The 15,572-nt window shown below is 36.4% G+C and overlaps 3 protein-coding genes and 1 pseudogene across 8 annotated transcripts; 2 read left to right on the top strand and 2 right to left on the bottom strand.

The window, feature by feature from the left end:
* Positions 1–2,171: 2,171 nt before the first annotated feature.
* LOC119983632 (3-hydroxyacyl-[acyl-carrier-protein] dehydratase FabZ-like) lies at positions 2,172–5,626 on the top strand. The gene is made up of 4 exons (XM_038827319.1): positions 2,172–2,587; positions 2,670–2,730; positions 2,982–3,126; positions 5,189–5,626. Exons 1-4 carry the CDS (start codon positions 2,338–2,340, stop codon positions 5,438–5,440), a joined length of 708 nt encoding a protein of 235 aa, XP_038683247.1. The 5' UTR covers positions 2,172–2,337; the 3' UTR covers positions 5,441–5,626.
* A 73-nt stretch (positions 5,627–5,699) lies between these two features.
* On the bottom strand, positions 5,700–6,991 carry LOC119983631 (annotated as a pseudogene).
* A 572-nt stretch (positions 6,992–7,563) lies between these two features.
* On the top strand, positions 7,564–14,478 carry LOC119983594 (probable protein phosphatase 2C 71). Of its 6 annotated transcripts, none has more exons than XM_038827274.1 (10): positions 7,564–7,900; positions 7,989–8,401; positions 8,581–8,717; positions 9,521–9,593; positions 9,823–9,910; positions 10,500–10,672; positions 11,054–11,197; positions 11,455–11,583; positions 12,420–12,595; positions 13,905–14,478. In XM_038827274.1, the coding sequence occupies exons 1-10, from the start codon at positions 7,579–7,581 to the stop codon at positions 13,906–13,908; spliced, it is 1,659 nt and encodes a 552-aa protein (XP_038683202.1). In that variant the 5' UTR covers positions 7,564–7,578; the 3' UTR covers positions 13,909–14,478. The 6 variants fall into 6 exon arrangements, with proteins under 6 accessions (XP_038683202.1, XP_038683201.1, XP_038683199.1 ...); XM_038827273.1 differs by having other exon boundaries at positions 13,902–14,478; XM_038827271.1 differs by lacking the exon at positions 13,905–14,478 and adding an exon at positions 13,758–13,889.
* Positions 12,599–14,396, bottom strand: LOC119983596. Its single transcript, XM_038827277.1, has 3 exons — positions 13,882–14,396; positions 13,241–13,322; positions 12,599–13,132 (listed from the first exon to the last, which is right to left on the bottom strand). The coding sequence occupies exons 1-3, from the start codon at positions 14,359–14,361 to the stop codon at positions 13,011–13,013; spliced, it is 684 nt and encodes a 227-aa protein (XP_038683205.1). The 5' UTR covers positions 14,362–14,396; the 3' UTR covers positions 12,599–13,010.
* Positions 14,479–15,572: the final 1,094 nt, after the last annotated feature.

The following is a 15,572-nucleotide window of genomic DNA, read 5'->3' as shown; positions in this document are numbered from 1 at the left end:
TTTTTGAAAAATAAAAAACAGAAAATACATGGAAAATAAGTATAACAAATATATTAGACAATATAAAAATATGTGCAGTGTACATGATATGAAAAATGGTTCATTGTAGGAGAATATTCTTCCCTTCACATGGATAGTTTTAGATCTCCCTAGTTAACTTTTGAAAACTCGGTATTAAGAAACTAATTACGCCAATAACTACCTTTATTAAAGATATACTTTCAACATAATTCGTTCACTTTCAAATGTTCTAGATTAGGAGGAAATCTATGACTTATGACGACATAGTCCTTATCAAAATGTGAAAAGAAGGAAAAGTAATTGAAAATTCGAGACTTTACATTTAATTAATTCGTGTAATGATTCTATCAAAATAAAATAATTTTGTGTAATATATATACATATATATATACCATTCAGTCGACACACTGTTGGGATGTTTTTAGGATGATAACTGCAGACATATGTGGCACTTATGTTTTCTTAATTGTGAAGTATTAATTGCATGGATTTCAATCTATTTTTAATTTTCAAAATTTTCTAAACATGACCACAAGTTTTGTTTGTTAATTTTCTCGAGAAAAATTCAAAGGCTAGCTGGCTCTCTCCAAACCAAACAAATGGCACACTGCCCTCCAATGGCATCTCTAGTGTTAGTGTGGTGGTCCTTAATATTTTGGACTTTTGAAAAAGTAGAAATAATAGATTAAATTTTTTTAATAATATTAAAGATTAAAAGGAGTAGTAAGTAATATTCGTCCGCGTAATTTGGAACCCCACAACTTTGGAGACTTGTCCCTCTTACGACACTCTACGATGAATTATTCAAGGTCAAAGTCAAGCAACGAGATCTTTTGACCTAATAAAGAGATTTCTTGGGGAAGAAACTTTGATTATCGATCCTACCCTTATGAAGTATGAACCTTCTTGGGATGAGGGGGTTTGCTGTAAAAAAACTAGAGGGTACCCACAGTATTTTTTTTTAAAAAAAACACCAACATAATGTTTTTATAAAAGGTAAATTCATGCGTCTTTAATTGAGTTTAATCTAATGATATACTTTTTTGTCCCAACAAAAATCAAATTGAATGTGAAAAATACATAAAATTATAGATCATTGAATATAAATACGAAGAATTTTTTTTCACATCTAATTTGATTTTTGTTTAAGACAAAAAAATACCGTTTGAACTCGTAAATCCAATTAAAAACACATACATTATTTTTAAAAAAAAAATTGTAGTGACTTTTAAAAGCCACTTTCACGATCCTTGTGTGTATCGTCCAATTTTTATTATTTGGTGCTTGATGTTTCTTTTTTTTTTTTCCCGAAAATGACATTGTAGTCCATCTATTTGGTAGTCCAACAAAATTATTTCATTGATTTAATCAATAGAATAGTTTTATTTACACTATTTTATCCCATAATTCATTGTCCAAATTTATTGGTTTAATATAAATTCTATTGTTTTTTAAAACACAGTTTAGAATTCATTGTTTAGTTCTGAATCATTTGTTTTTGAAATTCATTGAAAAAAAACAATGAAATTAAGATTTACCCCGATAAAACTCATCGACAGTGGATCTTGTTAGAAAAAATTTTATGCGCTGATTCTAAATATGTAATTTAAAAAAAAAAAAATTAACATGTATTTTAAGAATTAAAACGTTTCAAAATTTCATTTAGGAGATTTGGACTCCTATGGGCTACCAGAGTTACCTAGCACTACTGTTTTTTTTTTTTTTGATAAGTATTGGTGTTCGATGTTGGAGCTACCAAGTACCAACATATGGAGGAACAATTTGGTAATTGCATTTTCTAAAAACTAATTAAGAAATAAAATCATAATTTTACATTGAAAATCTATATTTTTTCTTATTATAAGTAGGGTAACCAAATTGTTTACAAAGGGCCATTTTGTCGTGCCTAGTCCCGACTCGACTAAAGTTCTTGGGCCTCACTTGTTGTCTGGGCCAGGCCTATGTGAAATTGCAAATATCAGGCCTACACAACTGGCTTATAATGTGATGTCTAAGATATGAATGCATAATAGGCCCGGCTTGGCAATTCATTCAGGCCTATTTATTGTGTCCAGGCCCATCCCATGGGCCTAAACTTACCTGCCGAAGCCCGCCCTTTTCCATATTCTGATCGCCAACCTACCCCTTGCCCTTGAAAAAAAAAAAACCAGTAATGGCATTGAAATCTCCGTCACCTACAGTCTGTGACATCGTAAATCTCGCCCCCTTCTCGTTGTATATGGTACTTGCACGCTGCATTACACTCTAGACTCACCAGAACCCACCAACTTCGCAAACCTCTCCCCTCTCTCAACAATGGCAACAACTGCTTTTGCTAATTCACTGTTGCCTTCTGTTTTGTCGTCTTCATCTCTCAGTTCTGATTCTACGTTTTCGGATCGTCCGACCAATGTCTTCTTCTGTCCCTCTCGAATTTCTGCGTCCCTTTCCAGCAGATCTCATTTTGCTTCGTCTCGTTTGAAGAAGAGCAGTTCGCGTCCTTTCACTGCCTACTGTTCTCTTGATGCTGCAAAGGATCCTGAAGAAGAAAAACCAATTGAATTAAGTACGATTCTTCCTTATTTCGTGTGTTTTATGCTTGTATAAGTTGTTCAATTTTTTGAAATTCAGTGGATTTGTTGTTGCAGGGTATGGGGCATACCCTAAAGTGATGGATATCAACAAGATTCGCGATATTTTGCCCCACCGGTGAGTTAATTCGTGTTGGTATATGGGTTTCATCATGCTTGCCCGTTGTAACCCGTTCTTTGCCTGACAAAAAAAAAAAAACTCTTTTTTTAGATTGAATTGTTGAAAACCCATGTTTGGTTGCTGAGAAAGTGAATACAAAATGAAAATTTAGGAGATGATATGTTCTCTTTTCCTACTTAATATTGGGAACTAAGAAGGGACTAATTATAATATGATGTTTTCCTTCTCTTTTCCTGGATGTGGTCTAGGTTTCCTTTTCTTTTGGTGGATAGAGTGATAGAGTACAATGCTGGAGTTTCTGCTGTTGCTATTAAGAATGTGACAATAAATGATAATTTTTTCCCTGGGCATTTTCCTGAGAGGCCAATCATGCCTGGGGTTCTCATGGTTGAGGTAATTTCTTTGAGTCTTTCCATATACTTTCTCATTTATCTCATTTCCTTCTCCTTCGTGTTTCTATTTTTAACAGTTGACCAAATAAGTTATCCTAAATTTTGTATTACCTTTCCTAGGTGATGTTTATTGCTTAGTAAATGTACATTGTTACCATGTGATGGATCAATTTGTGATTTCTTCATTTTGTCCTACCTTTTGACTTGTGCTTTCTTAAATCTAGCAGCGGCAAATAAATGCATTGTAAGCACACGTTATCTTCGCATTTAGGTTTTTTTTCTCAAGTTTGGGATATCTGATAGGAAGACTTGCAAGTTTCTTCAATTCTATGTTCACAACCACTGGCCCATATTGGAAGGTTTTCCATTGCTGGTGCCTCATTAACAGGTTATTGAAATTCGTGTTTCTCATGCTACTTTGAACATCTTTGGGCAATATTCATTTCATAAACCAGCATTTTTTTCTTTTTCTTCGGCACATATGGAACTTTTTTAGTTTTCTTTGGTTCTTGAATGTGCTAATCAAATCATTTGATTGAAAATGATGACTTAAAATAAATATCTAGTGAAGTTCTGTTGACAAGTATGCTGTAATGTGCATTCCTTTTCTTCATCATTAGACCCCAGTGGAGGTGGTTAGCTTTAAAGAATTTGATTCATAGCTTTTCAAATTTCATTTCTCTTCAATACATAGCAGATAGATTAATAGAAGACATAAGATAAAGCATTTTTCTTTAGCTTAGCCTTCCCCCTCTGAATAAGTATTGGTTGTTTCCAAGTTCCAACTGCCTCAGTGATTTCTGAATAATTATTTTGACAGTATTTCCATATACTTGTTGACATTTAGGTTTGGAAGTTACTTGTTATTATCATGTTGTGCATCCTAAGGAGTAAGGACTTTGTTAAAGGTTTTCAGTTCATGCTAATATCCCTTGGGTGATAAAATTAGCCAGATGTCGTCAACTAGGAGGATTGGATTATTAATTCTTTCCCTAGTATATGACTATCTTATTTGATCTTTGTCTCCCACAGTTAAGAAAGAGTAGAGTTAAGCATGATAATAACTCAGAGTATATAAGTACCTGTTTACTCTTTATGCTTGATTCCCTTCATTTCTTATTTTATACAATGGATTAGTCTAGCTACTGTAGGTACATGTTTATGGTGGTTCCATGGTATTGAGCTAAATAGTAATTTCCATTGATGTCAACTGCTATGGGCTGTTTGGGAGTTGTGGGATTGGTAAAAAGTTTGTTCTGATAACACTGTTTTTTGAATTCCACAAGAAAGAATCTGATGACCTTTGTCTGGATTTTATGGCAATTTTTCATTTCATTGTCATGGATTCTCGGGTGTTTAAAATGGGCCACCTGCTTAAATACTATGAGAGTGTTGAAAACCATTTGACAACTAATTTCTGGAATGAATTTTTATCTCTAAACGACCATAACAAATCATCAGAAGAAGCTTCTTTATATAGCAGCCTGTATGCAGTATTCTTCATACTGTGGACATGGCAGGTTTGTTTTAAGAAAGACAAAAGATTGTAAATGGTACAGGGAATGCAATTGTCTGGGAAAAGAAGTGATTACATGTCATGAAATAAATATTTTTGCATTAGATTTATTGAAAGCAAGATGAAGCACGCACATAAAATATATTAAGCAAGCAAAATCTTTAAAATATTTTATAGCCATTAAAATGTAGTTTTAAATTTTGTCGTCCTCTGTAACTTTTGAAATATTGATTTACTTGAAGATTATATCATATTCATGACTGTTCTAACTGCTTTCTGTTAGGTTATGGTTATTGCCATGCATTTTATTATGATCCCAGATCCCATGATTTATATTATTTTCTGTTACAAATGGGCATAGGGTTTCCTTGTTCTAAGATGAATTTCATATCATATTTCTTCAATGGTTGATAATGAGTTCAAAGCTCATTTGGCTCAATCTGGAAACTGCTGTATTTAAAAATTCATAGAAGGGTTTGTCAATATTAGATTTTCGACACATTCTAGTTTAGATAATTTAGAGCAATATCACTGTGGTTGGATCCAGGCAATGGCACAGGTTGGTGGAATAGTAATGCTGCAACCAGAAGTAGGAGGCTCGCGTGAGAACTTCTTCTTTGCAGGAGTCGACAAAGTAAGATTCCGGAAACCAGTGATCGCTGGTGACACCTTAGTTATGAGAATGACCCTTGTGAAGCTGCAGAAACGCTTCGGAATAGCAAAAATGGAGGGCAAAGCTTATGTTGGGGGTGATGTGGTCTGTGAAGGCGAGTTTTTGATGGCTATGGGGAGTGAATAATTTTTCCATACCAGCAGTGGTTCTACCCGGCCTATCGAGCTGTTGCAGTTACTTGATGTTCTTGGACGGCTGTCACTTTTCTATTTAATTTTTAATTTAGTTGGATCAAACAGTTCAATTGACACTACTGAGACTTGAACAGGTGTTCCTCATCTTCAGAAAAAAAAACCATGTCAATTGCAAACCTGTAGGCCTTGTATTGCTGTCATTTATCAAAGCTTTAGCTTTAGCTCTCAAAGAGCCATAAGATTTCTCGGAAAACACAAATTTTCTGTTTCTTGGGTGATCCAGGGAAACATATTTCATACATATAGTTCACAATCATACATATTTCACCCTCAGAACCGAAGAAAAATTGACATGAGAAGTGCTCAATGCAAGGAAGTTCAGGCTTTTGAATTTCGTCTCTAGAATTATATCTACATTACAGAATTTTCAATTTTCTAGCTTTCTACAATCCAAGAGCACCAAGAGGTGTCTTGCCTTGTCCAGCCTCGAAATAGAAGATCAGCATAGCCACCATGGCAAGCCTAGCATGCTTAATCTCAGCCAATTTGAGTCTCTCAAGCTTCTCAGTATCAGGAATGTACTCGCCATCCTTCATGTCCCAGCAAACCCCAGTGGATCAAAGAACTTGCCTCCCGGGTACCCCTGTTCACCGGTGGAGTTCGCAAAGTTCTCGGCGGTTCTCGACCATGGTGTTGCCCATTCCACGGACTGTGATCTGGGTTGAAGAAGTCCACCCACCGCTTGCTCTCCACCCAACCCATGAGGAGTAGCTGAGTGCCTAAGAGAGTCCCGAATGAAAATGGTGCAACGGCACCAGGAGCTGCTCCGGCCTCAAACCAGGGATGCCACTCCATGCTTGCCCCACGAAGATTCCGACCACCGCCGCCATAGCCCACCGGCCATGGATGAGCTCGGCTTCTCGGTACCACTTCAGGAATGCTGGGTCCTTTCCTAAACCAAGTGGGTCAAAACCATAGTCACCTGGGAGCCTAATCAAGTTGAACTCAGTGTGTTAGAGAGAACATAAGTTGTTTAACAAAATGCTATAGAGAGAGTTGTACGCAAGGTGTTTGACAAAATGTATGAGAGAGTGCTTACGAGCCATCGAGCCACTCGGGGTCAACCAAGCTGCCACCGGCTTTGACACCAGGAAGCCAAGACTTCTTAGGCTGAAGAGCGGCCGCAACCACCAACTTCCTGGTGCCGGCGATGGCACCACCATCCCATCTTGCTGCACCAGCCAAGAAGGCTTGACTTCTCTTCCCTCCACTCAAGAAGGAAGAGCCCAACCCATTTAGCAATGCACCGGATGTAGCTGCAGCCATTTTCCTTTCAAGGTTGGTTCAATTGTTGTTGAGTGAGAAATGAGGATCTAAAGGTGGGTTTGTAAAGAGTCATGTAAGATAATGAGAATCTAGAGACGAAATCTTGGCAACGAACTTGGATAGATTTCGAACCAATCAGAGATTGAGCTCAATCCGCATTGGAGCCAACCACGTGTACCTTTCTTCTACTCACCAACTTGAATATCAGTCCAGTGGGGACATGGTCCTGGTGTTGTGTTTCCTCGTCCACAGATCAAAAGTGGCGTTTATTACCTTGCACATTCGAAGCAATCTCTACTCTCTACCAGTAGTTTGTTCAACAATTGAATGCAACAAAGAACCTGAGTATCAGCATTTAAAATTCTTTTGACCATGAAAATTAAACTGTTATTATGTACAAAAAAAATCCAATTAAACCGCGCAAACCCTTCTTTTCGAGGAAGATGAACTCACTAAAAGCTCAGCCCATGAATTCCACCTTAATGATAAATCTACGGGTCATATTTAATATTCGTATAAAAAATGAGCCGGTTAAGTCATAGGTTGAAATTCAAAGTGAAAATAACGTGAAATCGCATCAGAATGAATGTTAGAACTTGCAATCTCTCATGCACGTGTGGGTTCAAATGACTAATTTAACCATATAAACCAACTAATTTTTGTTTATATATGCAGAAATCCAATAGAAATGGCAGGCGAATTTTAATTTGACAAGTTAACGTGTAAAAAGATAAATTAAAACCTTAATTGAATCAGCTGAATTGGAATCCAAACAATCGGGGCGAATCTCAATCCGTATGGGGAATGGCGTTAGTTTGGATAGGTTCGGGTCTTTTGAGATCCGGGTACGAAATGGAACCTTTTGATCAAATACTACATTACGTCATTACCAGCCTTATCCTCGTGCTCCCGGCCGGGAGGTTACTCTCTGATCACTCTCTGCATCGAATGGCCGATCCTCTTTTCATATTCCAGAGGCCTTTCACCATCAACACTTTCGTCTTCGCTTCCTTTCCCTTTAATTCCTATCCGAGACAACGCCGCCGTCCTCTCAGGTTCCTTTCCGTCCGAAACAATCACACGTCCCCGCCGGACGTCCCCCGCATCGACGTCATTTCGACGACTGGTAGGTACACTTGCATTGTCAATGCTAATATTTTGAATTCATTGAAGCTGTCTTTGTTTGTTTATGTACCTATTGGTGGCTTTCGCAGAGCTTTCTGATGGTAGCGTTTTGTTCCGATTTGGGGATGCAAGCGAGATGGCTAAGGAGAAAGTCGTAGAAGATAAAAAGAATAATAACAGTGTAGCAGATAATCATAGGGCTAGACGGAGCGAGAAATTGTCGAGAGACAACGTTGGAGTGGTTGATGATAGAGGGACATCTGAGCATTGCGATTCTGGAAAAGCTATTTCTACTACTCTTGAAGTGAAATTGGAAGCGGAGAACAGTTATGTGACTCTTCATGGGGGAAAGGAGAGCATGAAGAAGGAAGACATGCGTCCTTCTGTGGCTACCATGGAAGATGGTGATGCGGGCAATGTGATTGTAGAAATTCCAGAGTCAGATTCCGTTCATTCAGTGGATGTAATTGTTGAGACAGATAGAGTTGAGAGTTCCAAAAAGGTTAGCTCTATTCGATTTCAGTTTGGTTGTGAAGTCGCAAGCAATTTGTCATCTGCTCTGGCGTTAAGTTGTTGTGAATTACTTTGGTTTCCAACTAGAAATTCGTGATAGTAGCTTTACTGTAGCCGTATTTTGATACTGAATTACCTTAATTCAATTAGGTTTGATGTTACTTGTAGATAGATGACAATGTGGCTCTTGCTTCAAGCTCATTAGATGAAATTACTGAAGGTAATGCAAATAGCAGCAGTACAAAGGCAGACGCTTCCATTTTGAATGCTGCTGAATTGCCAACCACTAGAGCTGATGTGAGCAGGTACTATCACCATGCACCTATTTCATTACTATCTCCAAACCTCATATGTTGTCTAGAATGGTCAACCTCACATACAGATAGTTTGGGTTTGATAAATATTAAATACTAATATACATGATATACGGGAATTTGGTGTTTTAATAAAGGGCATTCAATGGTAAAAGGTAAAGATAAAAAACTCTCGTGCACAAGGCTCCCGCAATGGTGAGGTCGAGGACATGCAATATGTATGCAGACCTTACCCTCACATAATATGTGGAGATTGTATAGGCTATTTCCAAGAATTAAACCTGTGACCTCTAAGTTGCACCCTTGCAACTCTATCATTGGGTGGGCATTCAATATGTAAAAAATAATAATAAAGGACATTCAATAGCCCAGCATTAAATTATTTGTATCTCCCTTGAGCCACCAATTGTCGCATTGTTGCTGTGTTTCCTAGTGTCCTTTTATATGTGTTCCTACGTGCCATATCATTTTTGAATCCGGTTAAAGAAATTTCAAGTAAGTGATTCGAGCATGCATGCAGCATTGTAAAGAGCTTGTTGTCTTTTCCTTTATCTTTGTGGGTATTGTTAGACCTTTTTGATCTGTTTGCAAATGATTGATTCTTTGTGGCGTTTCAAAGTTGTTTGGCTGAATAGTGATTTCTTAACAAACTTTCTTTTCAATGAATCTATCATGTTCGTTGATTTTGAAACTGAATAGAAAATGTATGTGTGATTGATCTCTCATAAATTCTGAGGTGAGAGAATAATTCATATGGTCATTGCTCTTTTCTGCTTGGTTATATAATATCTAAGTAGGGAAGAAGAAAATTTTACAGCGACATTGTTCTTGTCTTCGGGTGCTGCTTCATTACGGCATTCCTCTGAGGTAATTTCGTAATTTACCATATGTTAATCGCATTTCTCCTTTCTCTTCATGTATTTTTCGAAACGCACATCTGAGCTTACAGAATTATTTCATGACTTATGAAGCAACAATGCTTACTTGAAAAAAAAAACTTGAAAAATGTGAAATCAGAAGACTGTGGTAACATTAAGATTTTTGTTGTAGACTTTAAATGTTCCAGGTAAATAATTCTAGAAATAATGATTTCCAGGCATTGACAGGTGGTGAGGATGCTTACTTTGTTACTCACCATAACTGGCTTGGGATTGCTGACGGAGCTGGTCAATGGCCGCTTGAAGGTATTTGTTTCATAGCCAAGTTCTCTGTTGAGCATCTCAGCTTATGCAGTTTTATATCCCCATATCTTTTATTAATCAATTAAGAAAGGTGTGGGGCTATGTTTATTTTTATGCGACGCCATTAGCTCTACCACCTTCCTTCTTTGTCCTTTGTTTTATGACTGTATTGCAATCTATTCATTCCATGGCAGTTGTCGCTATCCCCTAGAGGCAGCCATCAATATCAAAGTTGGCAATTCAATGAAAATATGATGTTTGAGATCTAAATAAGTTATGAAAATTTGAGGATTTTAATGAGAGGTTTTGAGTTTTGACTTTGAGTTGCCGCTATTTATATCATGAGTGTGATTGGCGAGTTTAATTATTGAGTTTAAATTCAAGAATGAGGCTCGGAGGCTAAATTGCATCAAATGTGATAGTGGGAACTATATTTTATCAATGATCGAGAGTTCAATCATAGACAGGAAAGTTGTTAGCACCTTTTCACTTGTTTCACTGTTGGTTTCCCTTGTGCATATCATGAGGCATTATATAACCTGTGTTTATGTCTTATTTGGGATACTTTATTAAGATGTGCTTTATTCTTTAGGGATTAATGTTGCTGGCCTATTCACTCATGAGCTAATGAAGAACTGCGAAAAAATTGTGACCGATGACGACAACATTTCGATAAATGACCCAGTAGAAGCTCTTATGAAAAGTGTTGCAGTGACAGAGGCTCCTGGATCATCGACCGCATTGATTGCTTTTTTTAATGGTCAGGTATGATATAAACTAAAATGAATATACTTTTCTTCTGTTTTGCAGTCTAAACAACTCACTTGCGCATTGTATACAAAAATGGTTTGATCTTTGTTGAAGAGCTTAGGCATGCATATTTTCAGTCAATGTATATTAACGCACTTGTTGATCTATGTGGTACCAATAATTAAAAGACTCAAATGTTGCATTATACTTAATGCAAGCGTTGATCAACTTTTCTGGACTAAAGAAATTTTGGTACTGAAGCAAAGTGAACTACCTCTCTTTCTCTGTTTTTAGTGATACAGTGCTCTTCAATTTTGAAGCTAAATATAATGATTTTTTACTTTTTGTGTTCTATGTTAGTGCCACTGCCATCTTTAGAAAACTTACAATCAACAGGTTCTTCATGTGGCTAATATTGGAGACACGGGATTTATTATTGTAAGAAATGGCACTGTGGTTAAGAGGTCTTCTCCAATCCATCATGAGTTTAACTTTCCAGTACGGATTGAGAGTGGCGATGATCCTTCAGCAGTTGTAGAGGTACAGTGCCATGATCTTTGAACTCCAACTATCATTTCAGCTGTCAACTTGTGATTTCTTATCGTTCCAATAAAAATAGAACTGAAATTTACACTCACCTTCTACTCCTGGCAATGTTGATCAGAATGGGAATACTCGAATGGTATTGCAAATATCCTTCTTTTTTTCTTCACTTTTAGTTTGTGTACCAGAGACTTAAAACCAAGATTTAAAAATTGAACATGGATGCTTATTATTATAATTGTTCCTTGTGTCAGGAATACAAAATAAATTTGGATGAGGGCGATATCATTGTCACTGCTACAGATGGTCTTTTTGACAATCTATATGAGCAAGAAATAGCGTCAATTGTATTGAGGTCATTGAAAATTTGTTTGAAACCTCAGGTGCAGAGTCTCAACTCTAGCCTACTTATAATTTTCTTAGCTTTTTCTGAAATGATGATTTAATTTCTGATGGAAATTTGTCATATGAAGTGATATGGGATTGACTTGCAAGGCGGGTGATGCACGTATTTGTTAGAGATATATTATGTTTTATTAGTCTTGAGGTAGTTTAGTCATTCTCTTCTTATGTTCTCTCTATACATGCTTGTAACTCTAAGACTCTTACTCTATTCTATTCAATATAATCAACTCTTTCATGTTAACATGGTATCATAGCCAAGTTTCGATCTTGGGACCTGTGGGTTATGGACCCACCACGCTTGAAATGTTGGAAATTATGTGAATGTTGAATTGTCAATTTTCTTTTCTTTTCCTTCTCTCTTTTTTTATGGTTCTCAGTTTCTTATTGTAGATCTTCCATCATGAGATCATTATATCGTATAAGAGAATCATTAAAGTTATACTCAGCACACTAGACTCTTGTCGTGGTGGTGGAATTTGGGGAATGTTAGACATGCGTTCTTGCCCCCATTTTGTGGAGAGAATGTTTATGTGGTTTGAACTTATGACAATAGGGTTAGAATGGGGCAACTTTACAACCATCCCAAGATTCGCACTTACAAGAACCATCATTATATGTAAATGCAGATTGGATGTTGACCAAGCTAATACTATTTTCTTCTCTTTTTTTTGGACCAAACTAATAGTTTTTGTTTTACTAATCACTCTCTTTCTTGTTGATTCATGAGCAACACAATTGACAAATGCAAATTTGTTGGTTCTAGAAAATTCATGTTGTAATGTGGCTTTAATGAGTTTGTATTTATGAGTTTCAGGAAATAGCAGAATTCTTGGCTGCAGGAGCACAAGAGGTCGGTAGGTCCGCCAGTGTGAGGAGTCCGTTTGCGGATGCAGCCCAGGCTGCTGGGTATGCAGGGTACAGGGGTGGCAAGCTTGATAATGTTACTGTTATTGTGTCTTTGGTACAAAAGAAATCCGACTCTCACTTACAGTAAGTTTACTGTCTTTCTTTCTATTATTTGTTTCAGTTTGTACATACGCATCTAGATTTTGTTGCATCTTCATAAATACTGGCCTCGTTTATGTATTTCTTTGATGTGGAAGAGTTGGTTAATTGTAACAATGTTCTTGACACTATAAGTCTAACAACTGTGTAATCTCTGGTCTGCACCTGCTTGGTGCCTTAATAAAAAATTTCTATTCAAAAAACAAAAGAGAAGAAATTAATAATAATTGATAATTTGTTAAAGTAGGAAATATCAGCATCAACAGTTAGTAGTGTTGCAGGTCTGACTAACTAAGTCATGGAGAAATGGACCCTCCCCATATAGTTATTAATTGGGAGGACCACCATTATTAGACCAACTACTACAGTAAGAAATGCCAAAGACAGGTAGAATATGAGTTCAACTGGGCCAAAACTCAGCCTTCTTCACTTTCTTAATGCTCTCCAACACTCCAATTGGTGATACATGTCCCATCACTGTCACCCTCTTGTTCTCTAGATCTATGCTGAACGATGTAACCCCTATAAATACACAGATATATATATATATACACACATACACACATTAGTAATTGTATATATTTGTTAAAAATAAAATTATGTGTTAGAGATTTGTTCACACACACATACCTTCCATCTTAGATAGATGCTTCTTTACTTTACCTGCACAACCTTGACAGTGGAGAGAAACTCTCATAACAACCACCTGTGGCTGTAATGCATTCATACCCATTTTTTTTATATAAGTAGATCTCAATATATTTATTTTGGCATGCAATGTAATGTATTCTGTTCTGTGTAAAATATATTCCCGATATTGACATCGCATTGTAAAATATTCAAATATTCAATTGCTTTAACCTAATTAACAAAATTGATATTCGAAAAAAGAAAGAAAAAAGAGAGGTACTAGATGAATTAATAGAGAAATGGATAATAGAGAACTTAAAATACAAAGTTCAATTTATTGGTAGCCTTACAATATATGCAAAGTACTCCAAAAACAATAATAAATAAATATCGATAATTCTTATAAAGCATTTGTAGAATAATCATATTTAAGATCTTGATTCTCACAATCTTATGCTGAATCATACCTCACATGGATGTCCAAAATTTAAAGCCCCCAAATTTGTCTTTGTTTCAGACAGAAACTCCTCCATTTCTTTAAAGAAGATTATCTAGGAGAATTTCTAGGATAATGTGCACATATATGTATATATGTGTGTATAATATTAAAATATAGCAAAAGAAAGAAGCTATTGACTGACCTGAAAAACATTGTCTGAAGAAGGTAGTGCTGGTGGTGGATCAATTTGGGTGGTCTTCGGTGCCTTTCGCGGTGAGTGGACACCTTGTTCTCTCTTCTTGAGAGAAGCTACGAACACTGCAGGTGGTCTGATCTTATTGTTAATAGGGAGAGTAGTAGTAGTAGTACTACTAAGCCTGTGATGAGAATCATGAACCACCCTTGTATAGTACTTGCCACTATTGTCAAGTAATCTTGTGTTATCAGCGGCTTCAAGTATTGTTGATGGCCTTCTCAATGGAACAATGACTGAGTTACCACCACCTGCCATGCACACTGCAGTGGATGAGGACTGGCACATGAACCCCATCATTGTCTTGCCTGACCTTGCATGTTTCATCTTCATAGCATCAGCCATAGAAAGAGTGTGTGTGTTTCTGTGTTTTGTGTTGTGGTGGTGTTGTGAAGAATGAGAGTGGAAGTAGTGTGTGGAGTATGGCATGCTTTATTAATGACTTAGCTACTAACATGCATATATGCGCTTGGCTGACACTTACTGCTAGCTGCCCTCTGTTTTATCTGTGTTTTGAATGCATTCACCATCCTGTCTTTTTCTCCATTGTTAATGTCGACAAAACTAACTGGTGTTTCTAACTTTTTATTAATTTGTCCTAGAATTTGATTCCAAAGATTACTAAAATACCATTTCTTATATTGCTGTAAAATCATGATTTCCCAATTATTTTATGATTAAATTTCAGAACCCTAATCAAAAGAAAGAGAAGAATAGTGTGGTAAACAGTTGGTTAAAGTCTCTTTAATTTTAGCCTCTGAGTCTACTAATTACAGTTTGTTTCATAATTTAATTTAGGGTTGATGTTTTTAAATACTATGTTTATGAAGCTGTTCTAGTATGTACATAATAAATAAAAGAAGCGTGAAAACGTGTTCTCTGAAAAATAGTAGGGACTTCGTACTTGGAATAGGTTGGCATTTTCGGCAATTCATTGTGTTCTGCTTTGAATTTTTTTTTTTATTTTTTTCTTTTATGCTTTTCTTCTCGCATGGGTTAGACACAATCTTTTTCCTCTTCAATTATGTGAAATAAGATTGACCAAACTATATATTTTTTCTTGTCTAAATTCGTTGGGAATTTCGATTGGGTTGTAATTATATGGGTTATAATTGAATTTTTGAAATTCATCCGATGCACGAATTGATGTACATAACTAGTTTTTTTTGTTTTGTTTTATGTTTCATGAAGAAAAAGAAAAAAGAAAATAAGTAGTGGACAAGAGGAGAGAGCCAACTCATAGTGTACTACTAGTTAAGAAAATGATGGTCAAAAAGAAAAGGCAAAGCAAGTCTAAAAGGGGTAAATTTTCCAGTTAGAGTAGCAGATCAGGCAGCTGTAATAAATGTATTTTAACAATCCTTAGTAACCCTGGTTCCACGGATCTGGTAGTAACAACAGTAGTTAATGCCAATCCCTTGTTGGGGGTAAAAAGGGCTTTTGCTTGTTTAAATTCATTTGTTTCCAAACAACTTCTACTTCGCTCACCAGTCTCTCTAAATTTTTTGAAGTTTCACTGCCAAGACTTCCATACTTTTAACACAGTTAAGGACCACAACCAAACGTATCCTTCTTAAAAAGCTCAAGCAATAATAAGAGGGTTTAAATGAGGAACCCCTTTTTGGTGGTCCTTCGCAATT

This window comes from Tripterygium wilfordii, chromosome 18 (assembly GCF_013401445.1).
Source record: "Tripterygium wilfordii isolate XIE 37 chromosome 18, ASM1340144v1, whole genome shotgun sequence".
Taxonomy (NCBI): domain Eukaryota; kingdom Viridiplantae; phylum Streptophyta; class Magnoliopsida; order Celastrales; family Celastraceae; genus Tripterygium; species Tripterygium wilfordii.
The sequence above is the reverse complement of the archived record's forward strand: the minus strand, read 5'-3'. Positions and strand labels throughout refer to the sequence as shown.

Bases quoted from the DNA above. Each gene is read 5' to 3' on its own strand.
- LOC119983632 (XM_038827319.1), top strand. From the start codon at position 2,338: ATGGCAACAACTGCTTTTGCTAATTCACTGTTGCCTTCTGTTTTGTCG. The intron at 2,588-2,669 runs GTACGATTCTTC...TTGTTGTTGCAG, and splicing joins AGAAAAACCAATTGAATTAA to GGTATGGGGCATACCCTAAA. The intron at 3,127-5,188 runs GTAATTTCTTTG...GGTTGGATCCAG, and splicing joins CTGGGGTTCTCATGGTTGAG to GCAATGGCACAGGTTGGTGG.
- LOC119983596 (XM_038827277.1), bottom strand. From the start codon at position 14,361: ATGCCATACTCCACACACTACTTCCACTCTCATTCTTCACAACACCAC. The intron at 13,323-13,881 runs GTCAGTCAATAG...AATGCATTACAG, and splicing joins CTTCAGACAATGTTTTTCAG to CCACAGGTGGTTGTTATGAG. The intron at 13,133-13,240 runs GTATGTGTGTGT...GTGTATTTATAG, and splicing joins GCATCTATCTAAGATGGAAG to GGGTTACATCGTTCAGCATA.
- LOC119983594 (XM_038827271.1), top strand. From the start codon at position 7,579: ATGGCGTTAGTTTGGATAGGTTCGGGTCTTTTGAGATCCGGGTACGAA. The intron at 8,402-8,580 runs GTTAGCTCTATT...TGTTACTTGTAG, and splicing joins GAGTTGAGAGTTCCAAAAAG to ATAGATGACAATGTGGCTCT. The intron at 9,594-9,822 runs GTAATTTCGTAA...AATGATTTCCAG, and splicing joins CATTACGGCATTCCTCTGAG to GCATTGACAGGTGGTGAGGA.